Consider the following 17,593-nt stretch of genomic DNA (forward strand, 5'->3'; position numbering starts at 1 on the left):
CTCCAGTGGCTGTTAGAGTCCTAATTGGCCTCTGAGGGGAAGCCTGGGGCCAAGCAAGAAGATTTTAGGATGATTATAAAGCCTTTTGGTGCCAGAAGATATTTTTGCGCTTCCAAGGAAGGCTAGAAGAACCTAGAAGACCAAGAATGTGTATTTCTGGGTGATTCTGGCCTCCGCTGTCTTTACTGCTTTCCCAGAGGAGATGTGGACCATACTTCGGGGTCTGGGAAGAGGTCATGTCCGAATGAGCTGGGCTGCCCTGCTCTCAAACTCTAAATGAGACCCAATTCCACAGCCTGTAGATGCCCCCCAGCTGCCCCTCCCAGCCCCATGACGCCTGCAGCTGCCTGGACACTCCTGTTGGCCTGGTGACCTGGCACACTCTTATGTGGACCCAGAGGAGAAATTCATAAGAACCCCTGACACACGCAGCTTCCAGGGAGGGAGGGCGGGCTTCTAGAAGGATTTAGGAGTGAGGAGCATCAGAAGAGGGAATTTTCAGTACACTGCCTTTGCTGGATCTCTCACTATACATATCTTTCTAGTCTGGTCTCTGCAAAATCCAGCACAACTGGACCCGTTTAACCTCACTTTCCCAGCCTCCCCACCATCCAGAGAACCGCCAGGACCCCTGCCCTCCCCTCTAGGGAATGCTGTTCTCTCATCAGGGCTCCTGGGTCCCCCATGTCCTCTGACCTCAGCAAATGGTTCCACTTTTCTGTGCCTCTAGCAGGGCTCATCCTACCCCACCCCCAGGCAGCTCCTTAACAGCAGATGCCAACCTGATCTCTGGTGCCCTTCGCCAGCATCTCAGGGATACAGGATGAAGGAGAGGCACCAGCTGCATCTCCCTGGTTTTATAACTGCCCCTTTCTATCTGATTAAGGTTTTCACCCCTGGGAAGTCCCTGGTGGTCTGGTAGCATAGGACTCCATGCTTCTACTGAAGGGGGCACAGGTTTGATCCCTGGTCAGGGCGCAGCTAAAAAACAAACAAACCCTGAGAGATTTCGTTCCTCAGGTAGCAGGCAAACAGACCACACAGCCCCACCCTACCCCCGACTCAGAATTTGAGGCACCAAGATGCTCTTCCTCCTTTTCTGGAATCAAACTCACGTGCGTGTGTGTGTAGGGGGTCGGGTGGAGCAAGCGTGTTGTGGAGAGCCTGGAATCTCTTGGGCCGGTCCTCTACTTGCCCTGCCATTTCTCAGGCCTGTGATGTTCCTCCTTTCCCAGGGGCCCTGACCTGTTACATCCTCATCCTGAGGATTGGCTGGGAGAGAGACAGGGAAACCTGGAAATGTCTGTATCAGCACATCTAACCGAAATACAACGCAAGCCCCTTATGTAGTTTTACACTTTCTGGTAGTCACACTAAAAAAGGAAAAAGAAAGAGGTGAAATTAATTTTAATGATGTTCTATCTCAGTATGTCCAAAAATGATCATTTCAATACACAATCAATGTAAAATATTATTAATGAACTATTTTGTGGTCTTTTTTTTTTTCATACCAAGTCTTTGAAGTCCTGTGTGTATTTTACACTTACAGTGCGTCTTAGTTCAGACAGCTCAAGAGTTGGTATGACTAGTGGCTATCATACTGGACAGCACAACTGTCTTGATCTGGGTGATGGTTACTTGGGTGCAGACATATGTCAAAGTTTGTCTAATTGTATATTAAAGACTAGTGCATTTTACTGTATGTAAGTTACACTTCAGTTAAGAAGTTGTTGTTGTGTTTTTTTAATTCTCTTCAGGTCTGTGCTCAGATGCCATTGTTTTCATGAACCCACCCTGGGTTGGAATTGGCTCCTTCCATTGCACTGTCCTCCTGCTATGTTAGTCTGATCTTGTGCTACAGCTCTTTGTTTCTGTGTATGTCTTACTCATTTTAAATGCCTTAAGGTGAAGATCATGGTTTGTCCATTTTTTAATTCCCCCAAAGGCCCTGGCTATGCAGATGCTGAATAAGCAAGCATGATTTATTCAATCCAATAAGAATTGAATCCCCATTTGTTGTCAAGTCCTCTCTGGACCTGCGTCAGGATGCGCTGATCATTCTATTCTGTTCGCAGTCCTATTCCAGATGTTGGCAAAGGAGAAAGACAGGAAGAGGAGGAGGAAGATGGCGTGGGGCCCGGCCTGCCAGGCACTCTGAAGAACTGCCTTCCTCGCCGGGACTTCAGCGTCCTGGAGAAACTCGTCAAGACATGCCCGGTGTGGCTGCAGCTGGGTCTGGGCCGGGTGGAGGCGGCCAGGATCCTACACCGGGAGGCGGCCGGGGTGAGTGGGGTGGTCTCTCCACCTCGTGGCCGGTGGGCGGGTACAGCTGTAAGGAGCTGCTCCAGCTCCCACGGAAGTAGCTGCCCTCTGCCTGCACGTTTGCTCTCTTCTTAGGATTATCAGCGTTCCAACCAGAACTCAGGATTGAGGGACTGTTGGGCCGTCTGGTTTCTGCCTTGGAGAGCAAGTGTCCCGCTGCCGAGCCTCGGGCAGCGTGGCCAGCGGGGTGTGTCTGGACACTTGGGTGTCCCAAGCAGGACTGGCACTTCGAGAACTCAGCCAGGCATCCAGGGACTAGAGAGTATCAGAGCCCGAGGAACCCGAGAAATCATTTTACATCCGCCTTATTTTACATGTGAGGACGAGGGGCTGTGTGATAGAATTGAAAGGTTTCTCTTGTTTGAGTGGTTTTTTTTAGTGGGGGGGTTTTGAGTCAGGCTCTGTGAGTTGGGAAATGGCTTAAATTTTCTGAACCTCACTTTTCTCTTTGAAATGGGGCCATTAATAGTATTTTCCTCCCCATGGTATAAACATCACAGAGGAAGATAGATAGGTACATGATAGAATATGAGTCAGAGCTCACCAAATCCCACCCACCCTCCACCACCCCCGTACATGCTACTTCCTTTAAATTTTTAAAATTTGTTTAATTTTAAAAGCGATATATATATATATATATATATATATATTTACTGTAAAAAAAAATCAAGCTGGACAGAAATGATAAAGAAGTAAAGTGTCTGATAAAGGTCTTTGCCACCTACTCTTTTTCCACCTACCCACTACACAGAAGTCTTTTTTTGTTTGGGGCTTTTTAAAATTGAGGTGAAATTCACATAACATAAAATCAGCTTTTTTCAAGTGAGCAATTTAGTATGTTCACAAGGTTGTGCAAGCAGCACTTCTGTCTAGTTCCAAAATATTTCATTGCCCCAAGATAAAGCCCCATACCCATTGAGCAGTTACTCCCTATTCCTTCTTCCCCTGGCCCCTGACAGCCACCGGTCTGCTTCCAGAAGTCATTTTTGCTGAACGTGTGTGTCCGGTTCATCTCGCGTTCAGACCCCCACATCTGTAATAGCTAGCATTTCCTAAAGGGTGAAAGGGTTAGTTGTTTAGTCATGTCCAACTCTTTGCGACCCCGTGGACTGTAACCCGCCAGGCTCCTCTGTCCATGGGAATATCCAGGCAAGAATACTGGAGTGGGTTACCATGCCCTCCTCCAGGGGATCTTCCTGACCCAGTGATCGAACTCAGGTCTCCTGCATCACAGGCAGATTCTTTACCATGTGAGCCTTGAGGGAAGCCATTCACCAAGCACTTACTGTATTCTGGGCACAGTTTAAGTTCTCCAGTGCGGGTTATCTTCACAGCAGCCCTCTGAGATGGATGTTACTATTATGCCCATTTTACAGATAAAGTAACTGAGATACCATGCAGTTGAGTGTCCCCAGGTGGACACAGTGAGCCAGTGCCCGAGCTGGCATTTGAACCCAGGTGGCTGGGGAGCTCCCATGTACAGGGTTTATTTGACACAGATAGAATCACATCTTTCAGCCATTTGTGTTGTTCTCACCTTCAGTGTGGTGTGCATCGCTACGCTCTGGGGAATAGTCCAAGCTCCTAAACACAGGAGACTCAGGTGGATAGTGGATTCATTTACCATGGACTGGATAAAAATCCATCAACTTGGCAATTGTACCTGAACTTTGGAATTACTGGAACTTATGGAGAAGACAGTGGCAGAGGATAAGATGGTTAGATAGCGTCACTGACTCAATGGACATGAAATTGAGCAGAGTCCAGGAGATAGGGAAGGACAGGGGAGCCTGGCGTGCTGCAGTCCATGAGTCACAAAGAGTTGGACACGACTTAATGACTGAACAACGGCAGCGACAACAACGTGAGGCCTCTAGTAAGCCCCACAGAGGCCCCTGCCATAGTGAGTGGGGCCCATAGCGGCCTGAAGACCAAGCAGAATCCGAGGGAGCAAAGGGAGGCTGCCCCCAGGTATGAGGTAGGTGCCCTGTGAGCCTTCCCAGCCCCACCACAGCACCAGATCAGCCTGGCAGGGTTAGAGGGGGCAGGCAGGGAGACTACAGTCCTCAGGAAAACTAGGTTTGTTGTTTCATTCCTCCCCCACCTAAAGGCTTTCCGTTTTGAACTGACTGAAGGCTTCAGAGCAGATGATGAAACTGCATAGAAAATAAAATTGGAGACTCACACCAGCAGGTGTTCCGGTCAGCATTCCCAGGCTGCAGGCCTGGTTGGTTATCCACTCTCCTATTAGGATATGAGGGGAGGATGTAGCTGAAAAACAGGCCCAAGTGCAAGGTTGCAATGCTGAGGGTAGCCGTTTTCTGGACCTTTCTGGGTCATCAGGAGAGGTGTGTCCAGGCCTGTGTGTAGATGGAGGTGGACCAGAGAGTGAGGACCCATCCCAAGGCGAACTGCATTGGGTGTAAGTCATGCCCACTTCATCAAATGGTTCAATCCTCAAAAAGTTTGCGATAAACCCTACTCAAAACAATAGTAGTGGTCTGTGTGGAGCATGCTTATTAATGTCAGGCCCTGTACCAAATACAATGAGATTGTCATCTCATTGAATCGTCGCAGCAATCCTGCGAGGTGGACTCTGCCATGATCCTCATTTTACAGATAATGAAACTGAGGCTGGAGGGGAACTGCCCTTGTTTGTGCTTCCCAAAGGCAAAACCTCAAAGGCTTCCCAACCTGAGGGTTTGATTGCAAGTGGTTTATTTGGGAGGTGACCCTAGCGACCACAAGTGGGAAAATAAGACAAGAAAGTGGAGACAGCTAATAAAATCAACCCTAACCCTAATAAAGGGCTTCCCTTGTGGCTCAGCTGGTAAAGAATCTGCCTGCAACGTGGGAAACCTAAGTTTGATCCCTGGGTTGGGAAGATCCCCTGGGGAGGGCAAAGGCTACCCACTCCAGTATTCTGGCCTGGAGAATTCCATGGACTGTATAGTCCGTGCGGTCACAAAGAGTCGGACACGACTGAGTGACTTTCACTTTCACGTTCATGCAGGTTACCCCAGGGCACATGGAGCTGGCTTCTCCTGGGGCACTTTGGGGGCCAGGGCAGAACACATATCTCAAGGTCATTCCCCCCAGAGGGCTGAGGGAGCTGGTGTTATTGACCAACTCCTGAGAGCCGTTGGTTCCAGGCAGTGGGGGGTGATTTTCATGTTCCAACACCTCCCTTCTGCTCTCAGTATGAGAAGCTCTGACTCTGGCCAGAAATAGCCAGTGGGCAAAGAGATGCCAATCTGGCTGTTGGAAGCAGGGCTGGGGTCTGCTAAAAAGAGTGGGTGGGACCCAGCAGCATCTGCCACTGGAAGTGAAGTCACCTGTCCAGGGTCACATGGGTAGTGAGTTACAGGGCTGAGATTTGACCCCAGTCCTAGCTAAGCCAGAGCACACCCCTCACAAGGGTGAAAGTTAGTAGCAGGAAAGAAAAAGAAGTGACTTTCTGAGCTCAACCAATACCAGCTGGGTGTGGGTATGAGACATGTACGAAGATGGGTGAACTATGACCTTAAACACATATGAAGATGGATGAACTATGATCTTACCACTGTTTTCTCAGAGTGTCTGGGAGGGCGAGTTCTGTGCATGGATATGAATGAGATGGCACAGGGAGGAGATGTCTAAGTGCTATGTGAAATGTAGGACAGCGAGGGACCTGGAAGAGGGAGGGAACATGTCTGGGTGGGCTGATCCAGGCAGACTTCCTGGAGGAGGCAGATGCTGAGCCCTGTGTCCAGAGCCTTGAATCTGATCCCAGGAGTGAGACCACAGGCTACTGTTAAGACCACAGATTGGGAGCTGGAGGAAGTCAGCTGGGTCCTTCCCACTGCTGCCCCCTTACTGCCCCCTCCGTGGCCATAGGGATTGGGGCAGCCCTGGGGACCATAGAACTGAAGGAGACACCTTCTGTTCACTTCTCTGCCCTCACCCCTTCTTCTCCCCTTGAGCTTCTGTATTTTCAAGCAGAAAGCAAAGCCCTGAGGCCCGTGCCCTGATACAAACTTGTCCCACTTTTACCCAAAGTTGTTCTTTGCATGATCTTATTAGATTCTCACAGTGACTTCTTTCTGGTCCGTGTTATTGGCATTTCCATTTCCAGATAAGAAAATGAAGGCACAGAGAAGTTAAGTCACTTGCCTGAGGTCACACAGCTAGAAAGTGCAGAGTCTGCACGGTGTGATCTGCAGGGATGCTGGGAAGGCCCTTTGCTGTATAGTATCACTCTCAGGGAACTGTCTGAATTTCCATCAGTGCAGTGGCTTCATAGTTTTTAAAGATACAGACACTGAATAGCCCCCAGGCTGTGAGAGTTCAGAGGGTCCTCAGAGATCACACGGCCCCATGCCTTCACGACACTGGTGAGGGACAGTGCTTCATCAAGTCTGGGGCCAGTGGTCAGGAGACTGGAGATTCCGCCCCTTTGTCCCAGTTATCTGTATGACCTTGACCACATCCCCACCCACTTACCCCCACCCCCGTCCAGTCCCTCCCCATCTCCTGCAGCCTGCGTCTCTGATAAGGTGCTGGGAACATATTGGCCCATTTTTGATTTGCATGGACTCAGAGCAAGGCAGTCAAAAGCCACCTTTATTCATTCTACACCCAAAGGGTGGGGTGTTTTTTCTTTTAGTTTTATTTTAGAAGTCTTCCGTTTACAAAGAAGTTGCCAAGATGGTACAGAGAGTTTCCTTGTGTACTTCTCACCCAGTTTCTCCCACTGTTAACATCTAACATTAGTCTGGTACATTTGTCACAGTTAATGAACCAATATTGCTACGTTATTATTAACTAACACCCACAGTTGTATTTAGATTTCCTTAGTTTTTACCTAATGTCATTTTATGTTTCCAGGATCCCCTCCAGGGCACCACATCATATATACTCAGTCTTCTTAGGCTCCTCTTGGCTGTATGTTTCTCAGACTTTCTTTGTTTTTGACAATCTTGACAGCTTTGAGGAGCACTGGTCAGGTGTTTTGTAGAATGTCCCTTACCTGTGATTTGTCTGATGGTTAGACGGGGATTCCCTGCTGGCTTAGATGGTAGAGTGTCTGCCTGCAGTGTGGGAGTCCTAGGTTCGATTCCTGGGTCGGGAAGATCCCCTGGAGAAGGGAATGGCAACCCACTCCAGTATTCTTTCCTGGAGAATCCCATGGACAGAGGAGCCTGGTGGGCTACAGTCCATGGAGTCACAGAGAGTCGGACACGACTGAGCGACTTCCCTTTCACTTTCACTTAGATGGGGGTATGGGTTTGGGGGAGGAAGATCCCGGAGCCAAAGTGCCATTCTCATCCCATGGTGACTAAGTACGTATTATCAACATGACGTCACTGTGGATGTTGACCTTGATCACCTGTCAGGTTACACTGTGAAGTTACTCCTTCCCCTCCCCCTTCCACACCGTCCTCTTTGGAAGGAAGTCACTCTACACAGCCCACACTCAGGGAGTGGGGACATGTGCTCCCCCTCCCTGAGGGTAGAGCATCTATGTAAATTATTTGAAATTCTTCTGCACAAAGGATTTGGCTCTTCTCCTCTATTTATTTATTCAATCAGCTACTTTATCAGTATGGACTCACGGATATTTATTTTATGCTTTGAGTTATAACTCAGTGTTGTCATTGTTGTTTAGTTGTTAAGTCATGTCCATCTCTTTTGCAACCCTGTGGACTGTAGCCCACCAGGCTCCTCTGTCCATGGGATTTCCAAGCAAGAATACTGGAGGGGATTGCCATTTCCTTCTCCAGGGCTCCAGCGGATCTTCCCGACCCAGATCAAACCTGCATCTCCTGTACTGGATTCTTTACCACTGAGCCACCAGGGAGGCCCAATATAGCCTCAAACTACTATAATTATTTTGTTGCTCAAATTGTTTCAACCTTGGCCACCGGGAGCTCTTTCAGTTGGTTCCTGTGTCCCTTTTGATGAACCCCCATCTTTCTGTGTGTGTTTTACCTATTTGTTTGTTTGGAGCACTTCCTCACTTTCTTACATTACAAGATGCTCCAGACTATCTTATGTATTTCTTGCCCTCGTTCTAGGCTCAGCCATTTCTCATTGGAGAATAATGCTAGAAACTAAGATCTGGGCACTCAGTGTTGCTACTGGAGTGTCATTGCTTCTAGACCTCAAGGTGGTCTTTTAATGAATGAAACCTCTTGCGAGATTGCTTTATGTAGTGAGGGGTTAGCAAGAGTTGCAGTAACCTGAGTTGTGATATGGACCAGCCACATTCAAGGCATCTTCCTCTACTGTGAGCCAAGGATACCAATTCCATTCAATATTAGTTTGGCAAAAGCATCAGCGAAGCCGCTTTTCTCCCCTTCAGGGTGCTAGGACCAGGGAAGAAGACACAGCCAGCAGGTCTGCTGTGTTGCCAAGTACTATCTCTCATCTTTCCAACAGCCCTGCAGAACAGGGGGCGGGCTCTCTATTTTATTTATTTATTTTTAATTTTTATGTTTTGGTCACACTGTGTGGCTTGCAAGATATTAGTTCCCCAACGAGGGATCAAACCCGGGCCCCTGCAGTGAAAGCACCAAGTCCTAACCACTGGACCACCAGGGAATTCCCGGGGGCTCTCTATTTTTATCAGTGAGGAAACTCACTGATAAATATGGCTACTAAGTGATAGCCCTGAGTAATATGGCTACTAAGTGATAGAGTGTGATTTGCACTAACTGCCTTCAAAGACTTAAAAATAAAAAACCACAGTGTCTCAGCCTCATCCCCCAAAATGCAGATTTCTTTGGTTTAGAGTGGGGCTCAGCCATCAGCATGGTTTCAAGTTCCCTCGGTGATTCTGATGTGCAGCCAGGATTGAGAAACCCCGCTCCTTGCCAGGCTACAACCTCGTTGTATGTAACGAAGGTGGGCTGCATGTCCAGACTGGGCTTCGGCCGCCAGACCCCCAACCTCCATGAGCACAGATGCCCCTGCATTTGTGGGCTCCACAAAGAACTAGCCACTTCTGTTCCAGCCTTGAAGAGCATGATTGGAAAATTTCCCCAAGCAACTGGAAAATAGTCCTAAAATAACAAAAGTGGAAAAGCAGACAGCTCTGGATTGACCGGGCCAAAAAGGGATAGTAAAAACAAAACCATTTATAGTGTATTTAGCTTTGGATTTTTATGTATTTATTTGGAGAGAAGGAAGGGCATGCAGTAGCTGCGTTCTCTCCCTAAGCATATTCTGTCCCAGCTGTTAACTGAAATCAGCTGGTCTTCCCAAAATTCATCATGCTGACTGAAGGTGGACAGGGAGGGGCTCGTATGCTAGCTAGGGGCTTAGCCCTCCTGGATTGCAGTGATTTACCTATAAAACTAACCCTGAGTTTTGGAAAGATCCCAGGACACTGACGCTGGGAGAGAATCTTCTAGACAGAAGGAGTCCTGGACCCTTTGGTCCCTCTGCCAGACTAGACTGGAAAAGCCAGCTCAGAGAGGGGAAGTGACTTGCCGAAGGGCACAGCAAGCCAGGGTGAGCACTAGGAGGGACTCCGTGTCCTGCCTCACGGCCCAGGGCTCTGGCCACGACCCTGCTGTAGGCTTCGGGGGGTGGGGATGAGCGAATCCTAGCTCCTCAAAGAAAACTGGATCCTCAGAGCATGCGGTGGGCGTGTCACCCACCAGTTTGTACAGTTGGGGGAAGAGGATTCTTCTACTTTTTTGCAAGTTCCTAATCTAGTGTATTGGGGGAGCTGACAAAAGGGGAAAAAATAAAGAGGGAACAGAAGGAGTGGGCTGACTCAGATGTCGGCTCAACAAGGCACCAGATGACGCTTCTACCCGTAGCGGAGAGAGGTTGGGTGAGGACACTGGGGCACAGCAAGCTTTGGCCCCACTTAATCAGGGGAGGCTTTCGGGAGGACTCACACAGGGAGGGTCCCAGTGTGGGCATGAGTGTGATCTGCTCCATCCTAATAACTCTGGGCACCCCACGCTCAGGGATCCTGGAGGTAGACAGAGAAGGCCCCTGGGCCTGGACTCGTCACCTCGTGTTCCCTCTCTGCTCACCTTGAGCTCATCCTTTCACTCGGGGCTGAGACATGAAGTCTGGAGCTGCTAGTGAGGATGTCTTTCCATGTCCAAGGTGCCTGGTGCTCAGCATGTTACCTTTCTGACTATAGAGCTATCCATGAACAAGAGGATGGGAATGCCACCTCCACACTGCAGGGGACTCTGAGGCAGGTAGAGACACCGTACATTGTGTGCATACTAAGTCACTTCAGTTGTGTCCAACTCTTTGTGACGCTATGGATTGTAGCCCACCAGGCTCTTCTGTCTATGGGATTCTCCAGGCAAGATTACTGGAATGCATTGCCATGCCCTCCTCCAAGGGATCTTCCCAACCGAAGGATCAAACGCAAGTCTTATGTCTCCTGCGTTGGCAGGCAGGTTCTTTACCACTACTGCCATCTGGAAAGCCCCATACCATATACTGGGTGCTTATTATATAGCAGGCACTCTACTGAAGTCACCTGGGCACGTTCAATAATCCTTTGAGGCACTAGGTCAGCTGGGAATGCTTTCAGTTCAGGTAATACCTAGCCTATGGTAGCTTCAACCATAAGGCAACTATTGCTTACCTAATGAGAAATCTGGAGGCTTGGGGTCTAGGGCTAGTTTAGTAGTTAACAGATGACAGTGAGAGACTTTATTTTTTTGGGGTCCAAAATCACTGAAGATGGTGACTGCAGCCATGAAATTAAAAGACGCTTACTCCTTGGAAGAAAAGCTATGACCAAACTAGACAGCATATTAAAAAGCAGAGACATTACTTTGCCAACAAAGCTGTCTAGTTAAAGCTATGGTTTTTCCAGTAGTCATGTATAGATGTGAGAGTTGGACTATAAAGAAAGCTGAGCACCAAAGAATTGATGCTTTTGAACTGTGGTGTTGGAGAAGACTCTTGAGAGTCCCTTGGACTGCAAGGAGATTCAACCAGTCCATCCTAAAGGAGATCAGTCCTGAATAGTCACTGGAAGGACTGGTGCTGAAGCTCCAATACTTTGGCCACCTGATGTGAAGAACTGACTCATTTGAAAAGACCCTGATGCTGGGAAAGATTGAAGGCAGGAGGAGAAGTGGACTACAGAGGATGAGATAGTTGGATGGCATCACCTGCATGATGGACATGAGTTTGAGCAAGCTCTAGGAGTTGGTGATGGACAGGGAGGCCTGGTGTGCTGCAATTCATGGGGTCATAAAGAGTCAGACACAACTGAGCGACTGAACTGACTGATGTCTTCAAGACCCAAGTTCTTTCCACATTTCTGTTCCCTCATTTTCGAGGTTGGCTTTCAAGGGTCTTGGGTTTGTCACCTTATGGTTACAAATTAGTGGCTGCAGCTCCAGCCATCTCATCCATTCAAAAGCAGGAGGTCATGGGCAAAAGGCTTTCTTCTCTTAGGATCAGTCTTTTTGTCAGGGAACAGATGTTTTTGCAGATCCTTGTTGACCACTCCTGACCGTGAGGGTAGCTAGGGAAAGGAGTGAGTGGCAGAGGTCAGTTACCAAAGAGATGGAGGGGACTGGTTCTCAGGGAACTAACTCACAGTGACCATCACAGACAGGAACTATCATAGTCCCATTTTGCAGAGCAAGGAGCAGCCCTGGAGCAGTCACACAGCTCAGAGTGGCCAACTAAGGACCGAACTCTATAAGTCTGGCTCCAGAACCCGTGGACTGAAGTCTTACACAGTAGGGCCCCAAGGCCCAACACTCTGGATCTTCCCCTTTCTCTCTCTCTTTGCCAGTCCTCTCCTGCACTGTTTTCTCATCTGTACAAGGGGTAAAATATTCTAAACCCCAGGGAAGGAGTTGCTGTGAGGTATTTAAAACCTCCAGCCAGGTGTCTGGCATAGAAACATGATCAGTTGATACTTGGTGGGTTGGCTGGGTTGGAGGATACATAGGAGGTTACAATCCCAGCCTGAAGGTCACTGGCCTTGCATTCTTGTTCTGGCTGTGCCACCAACAAGGATGTCTTTTTGCATCTCTGAGTCTTGGTTTCTTTAGCTGTAGAGTGAGGAGCTGAATACATCTGTAGCTTTCAAATTTTGCCACTGAGCTCTGGGGGTCCCTCAGCAGCACCTAATAGAAGGAAAGTGGGACGTACCCAAAGGATGAGGCCCCATTTCCTCATACCCCACAGCTATACCATGACCTACTGTGGCATATCAACCACTCCAAGGTCCAGTGGCTTGAAACAGTCAGCATTTGACTTTGGGCTGGGTTCTGCTGAGTGGTTCTTCTGCTGGTCTCTCCTGGGATCAACCAAACAGCTGTAGTCATCTGGCAGTTTGACTAGGTCTGGATGGCCTGAGATGGCCTTGACCACCTGTCTGGCAGGTCGTGCCAGCTGTGGGCTGGGCCTCGTGACTCCAGCAGACTCACTCAGCCTTCTGCATATGAGTTATGGTTCAAAAGGGTGAGCATGGAAGCTGGCATGCCTCTTAGAGACCTCTAAGAGGCCTGGCATGCCTAGGCCTCTTAAGGCCTAGGCTTAGAACTCAACACCACCACTGCTGCTGCATTCTTTTGGTCAAAAGCAAGTCCCAGGCCAGCCTACCAGGTGCAGGGAACTAGATTCTACTTCTTGATGGAAGGAGCTGGAAAGAATTTCTGGCCATTTTTAATCTGCCACATAGATGATCTTTGATTCTGTCTTCCTAGCTCTAGAGAGGGCAATGGCACCCCACTCCAGTACTCTTGCCTGGAAAATCCCATGGACGGAGGAGCCTCGTAGGCTACAGTCCATGGGGTCGCTGAGGGTCGGACACGACTGAGCGACTTCACTTTCACTTTTCACTTTCATGCATTGGAGAAGGAAATGGCAACCCACTCCAGTGTTCTTGCCTGGAGAATCCCAGGGACGGGGGAGCCTGGTGGGCTGCCGTCTATGGGGTCGCACAGAGTTAGACACGACTGAAGCAACTTAGCAGCAGCAGCAGCAGCTCTTTGTTTGGAAAAAAAGATACATAATAATAATCTTATTAATAAGTATCATTTATTTGTCAAATGAGATTGAAAGTGAAAGTGTTAGTCATCCAATGTGTCCAGCTCTTTGTGACCCTGTGGACTGTAGCCCGCCTGGTTCCTGTGTCTGTGGAATTCTCCAGGCAAGAATACTGGAGTGGGTTGCCATTTTCTTCTCTAGGGGATCATCCCAATCCAGAGATCAAATTCAGGTCTCCTGCATTGCAGGCAGATTTCTTCACCATCTGAGCCACCAGGGAAGCCCCTATTTGCAAATAAAAATCTTAGCATCTGGTTTAGTGCTCAGTAAATGGTAGCAGTCTATAATAATAATAATAAGTATCTTTAAGTGCATACTCCGTGCCAAGCATTCATATACATGGTCAACAATTCTCATGGAAACCCTGAGAGATGAATATTATTATACTCAGGCTCAGATGAGGAAATTGAGGCCAAAGAAGTAAAAGTAACTTGCCTACGGACACACAGCTGATAAAGATCAGAGCTGGGATTCAAGTCCCCCCGGGGGTCTAAAAAGTGGGCTGCCAGGGGGTGGGCAGGTAGAAAGAAGTAAGATGGGCTTGGGAAATTTGCACATGGACCTCCCCGAGGGTGCTGGAGTGGGAGCTCTGGATGGCACACCCAGCCCATTAGCCTTCTGGGTGCTCACCTGCAACGACCACTGTGGGCAGCATCTCTGTAGAGGATGAGCAGTGGACACCCAGAGAGGATGAGGGGCAAGGGGAACACGGGCAATTTACTCAGATGCTCTTCTCCTGGTACCAGCTTTGGCTGAACTCTGCTGGGTTTAAGCACAGGAGTTACACCCTAATCTAGAACACTTTGCAGGAGTTACCACTCGGCATATGTTCTTACAGTGAGTCGTATAATGACACTGTTTTTGAGGTTCTGTCTGTGAATACTTCCTGAAAGGGATCCTATGACTAGCTGAGCAGCTAAACCTCCCCAAAGGGGAATGCAGAAGAGACCATCTTACTCCAATGGATAATGACCAAGGCAGACCACTGACCGGGGTTCTGCCTATAGCAGGCTCCTGTCAGCGCCGTCTCCCTCACTGCCATCTGGGCAGGAAGGGTCAGAGGACTCCTTAAGCCTCCTTCTCCCTTCTCCCCGCTAACATTCACCTCCCCAAACCCCTCACCCAGTGCATTATCTTAGTTTTTCAGATAAGAGGACTTGGCCATGGCAGAAAGAAGTGCTACAGGAGGCTCTGTGGGCATGCCAGAAGGGTGGGTGTTGGGCACTCAGAATTGGGAAGCTGAGCCCAGCCTGGGGTACTTTCCACCCAGTCTGCACCCCTGCCCTGCAATGACTAGTTAACACAGACTCGATGGCAAGAGATAAGTGAGATGTTCTCGGTGACACCCAGGTCTGCATCTCGCTTCTGCATTTCCTGTTTGCATGGCCTTGGGTTTCTTTAACCCCTCTGTGCCCTGAGTCTTCACCCATCAGAAGGAATGGTAATAGTGCCTACCTCACCCAGCCATGAGGGAACTGGATGATGCAGGGTGTAAGGTACCTGGTCCAGAGCACAGATGTCAGCTGCTGTTTAAATTTCTGCTCCTTACTTGCAGCTGAACCCCTTCTCAAGGAAATCCGTTCTGAGTCTTTTTCACAAGAAACACATGTGGTAGACTGAGCCCCAGTTCTAGATGGAGCCTGAGACTGGGAGGTTGAGGAATGTAAACCAGCCATGGTCAAGGAAGGCAGAAGCAGATAGAAAATTAATTCTTAGCGAGCATCGGTAGAAACCCTTTTACCTCACTGGGTGCCTCCCTGCGTAACATCTCAGTTACTCCTTCCGACACAGAAGGGCAGGGCTTTGGTTTCATTTCTTGTTTCTGCTAGGTGGTCATGGGTGTTATCCCAATTTACAGATGGAAACACTGACTCTTAGAGAGGCTACGGAATGACCCAGGGCCACAGAGCTCATAGCAGGCTGCACAGGGCCCTCTGGGAGCCCAGGAAGAAATGCAGATGGTAACAGATCTTGACTGTCAAATGTAGATTTGACTCTTCCTGCAGTTGGAGGAGTTCCTGTCAGAGGGCTCTTATCTTCTTTCTTTCTCTCTGTGGAACAGGAGGGTGGAGAACAGGGTCAATGTCTCAGCAGAGTAAGGAAATCTAGAAATAGTTACATGCTGTGTGTGAAAGAGCCAGTTAGGTTGCAGGGTGGCATTGCAGGAGGTCCCAGTTGAAGCTGCCAATGGTGATTTGTCATTGCAGTCACCCTAGGGTGGGATCGGTGGGGGTCAAACAGTCCAGGAAGAAGGAAACCATCAGTAGAATAAGATATCTACATTGGAGCCTTCCCTGGCAGTCCAGTGGTTAAGATTTCGCCTTCCAATGCAGGAGGTTATGGACTCAATCCCTGGATGGGGAGCTGAGATCCCACATGCCTCATGGCCAAAAACCTAATCATAAAACAAACAATATTGTAACAGTTTCAATAAGGACTTTAAAAATGACCCACATCAAAAAAATAAAAATTAAAAGATATGTTGTACTGTGGCCCTGACCCTCCATAGATCTCTCTCTCTTGCTCTCTCTAATAAAAAATTGTCCATCCTTCTGATAGGAATCCTTATTATCTTGTTTCATTTTCGTTTGTTGAAAAAAAAAAGCTGGCTGGTGGCATTTTCCCCAGTGGGTCATGTTTGAAATCACTTCCTTGCCTCCTGTGCCATTCCTGGCACTCCAGGATGGCAAGGGGCATCTCTGCTGTGTACACGTGCTTCTGAACAATGACCTGGGCTTGTGTCTCCTCCTGCCCACACCCCAACACACATATGTACACCACCCTTGTAAAGGGAGCCCTTGTCCTCCAACTAGAATTTATGCTGGTTTGGTTTCAGTTCAGGAGGGCGTCAGCCTTAGCTCCTGCCTGGGCTCAGGGTTGAGGATCCAGCTTTGCTGTCTGCCTTCCCAGGGGCACCCCTGGCTCCTGCTGGGCACCCTTCCCATGCCCTGTGCCTCAGAGCTCCAGGAGGGGAGCCCTGAGTCCAGTTCAGCCTAGAGTCCCTTCGTTCCTCACTTACCCCACCCCTCCCACACACACATTCATTCACACATTGATGCACTTGTGCACACACTCACACACATTCACTCTACTCTTGAACAGTTCTCTGATATCAACTGTCCTACAATTCAATTCTGACACTACCCAAAGTGAACACAGACCCCATAAGTTAAAGGGAAGGTTCCTCCAAAGAAAGACTACTCTTAACTGCAGATGCCAGACACAAATGGGGTCCCCAGGATCCTCACACTTCTGACTTGGCTACAAACATGGCCCCCTCTTTAGATTTGATAATTTGCTAGAAAGATCCAGAGGACTCACTGAAAGCACTATGCTTATGATGACAGTTTGATTATAAAACTCAAGAGCAACTGAATGAGACACACAGGGATGAGGTCTGGGTGGGGAGGGCCACGTGGAGCTTCCATACCCTCTCCCCATGGAATCTGGGCACAACACCCGCCCCACATATCAGTGTGTTCGCGAACCAGGAGATTAAATCATTGCCCCGGACTTGAACTCAGTCTGCAGTCCCCCTTGCCTCCCCAGAGGTAGAAGTGAGTCTGTGGGTTCCAGTCCTCTAATTATGTGACTGTCTTTCTGGGGCAGCCCCTTCTTTAAGGTCCCACTTGAGCCACCTGTTAACATAAACTCAGATGTGGTCCAGAGGGGCTCTTTATGAACTGTGAAAGACCCCCATCATTCAGGAAATTCCAAGGGTTTCTGAATCTCTGTGCCAGGAACTGGGGACAAAGACCAGATGTATTTTTTTATAGCACCCACAGGCTTATTCTCACACACACATACTCATTCTCTCTCTCTCTCTCTCTCTCTCTCTCTCTCACACACATACATACTCATTCTCTCTTTATCTCACACACACACACACACACACATATACTCATTCTCTCTTTCTCTCACACACACTCACTCACTCCCACATTCCCTCACACATGCTGGTTCCCATGAACTTGATAGGTATGAGATACTTGGATCTTGATGAAAGTGAAAGAGGAGGGTGAAAAGGCTGGCTTAAAGTGCAACATTCCATAAACGAAGATCTTGGCATCTGGTCCCATCACTTCATGGCAAATAGATGGGGAAACAGTGGAAACAGTGACAGAATTTATCTTCTTGGGCTCCAGAATCACTGCAGGTCATGATTGCAGCCATGAAATTAAAAGATGCTTGTTCCTTATCCATCTCGTCAAAGCTACGGTTTTTCCAGTAGTCATGT

The 17,593-nt window shown here is 48.6% G+C and overlaps 1 protein-coding gene across 1 annotated transcript in view; it reads left to right on the forward strand.

Annotated features, from left to right (window-relative positions):
- Positions 1-17,593, forward strand: part of RIN3 (Ras and Rab interactor 3) — a 136,400-nt gene that overhangs the window by 39,537 nt on the left and 79,270 nt on the right. Inside the window, exon 2 of the mRNA XM_027520982.1 lies at positions 2,076-2,283. Coding sequence (XP_027376783.1) covers positions 2,076-2,283 — 208 coding nt within the window. The remainder of the gene's footprint in view (positions 1-2,075; positions 2,284-17,593) is intronic.

This window comes from Bos indicus x Bos taurus, chromosome 21, assembly GCF_003369695.1.
Source record: "Bos indicus x Bos taurus breed Angus x Brahman F1 hybrid chromosome 21, Bos_hybrid_MaternalHap_v2.0, whole genome shotgun sequence".
NCBI lineage: Eukaryota > Metazoa > Chordata > Mammalia > Artiodactyla > Bovidae > Bos > Bos indicus x Bos taurus.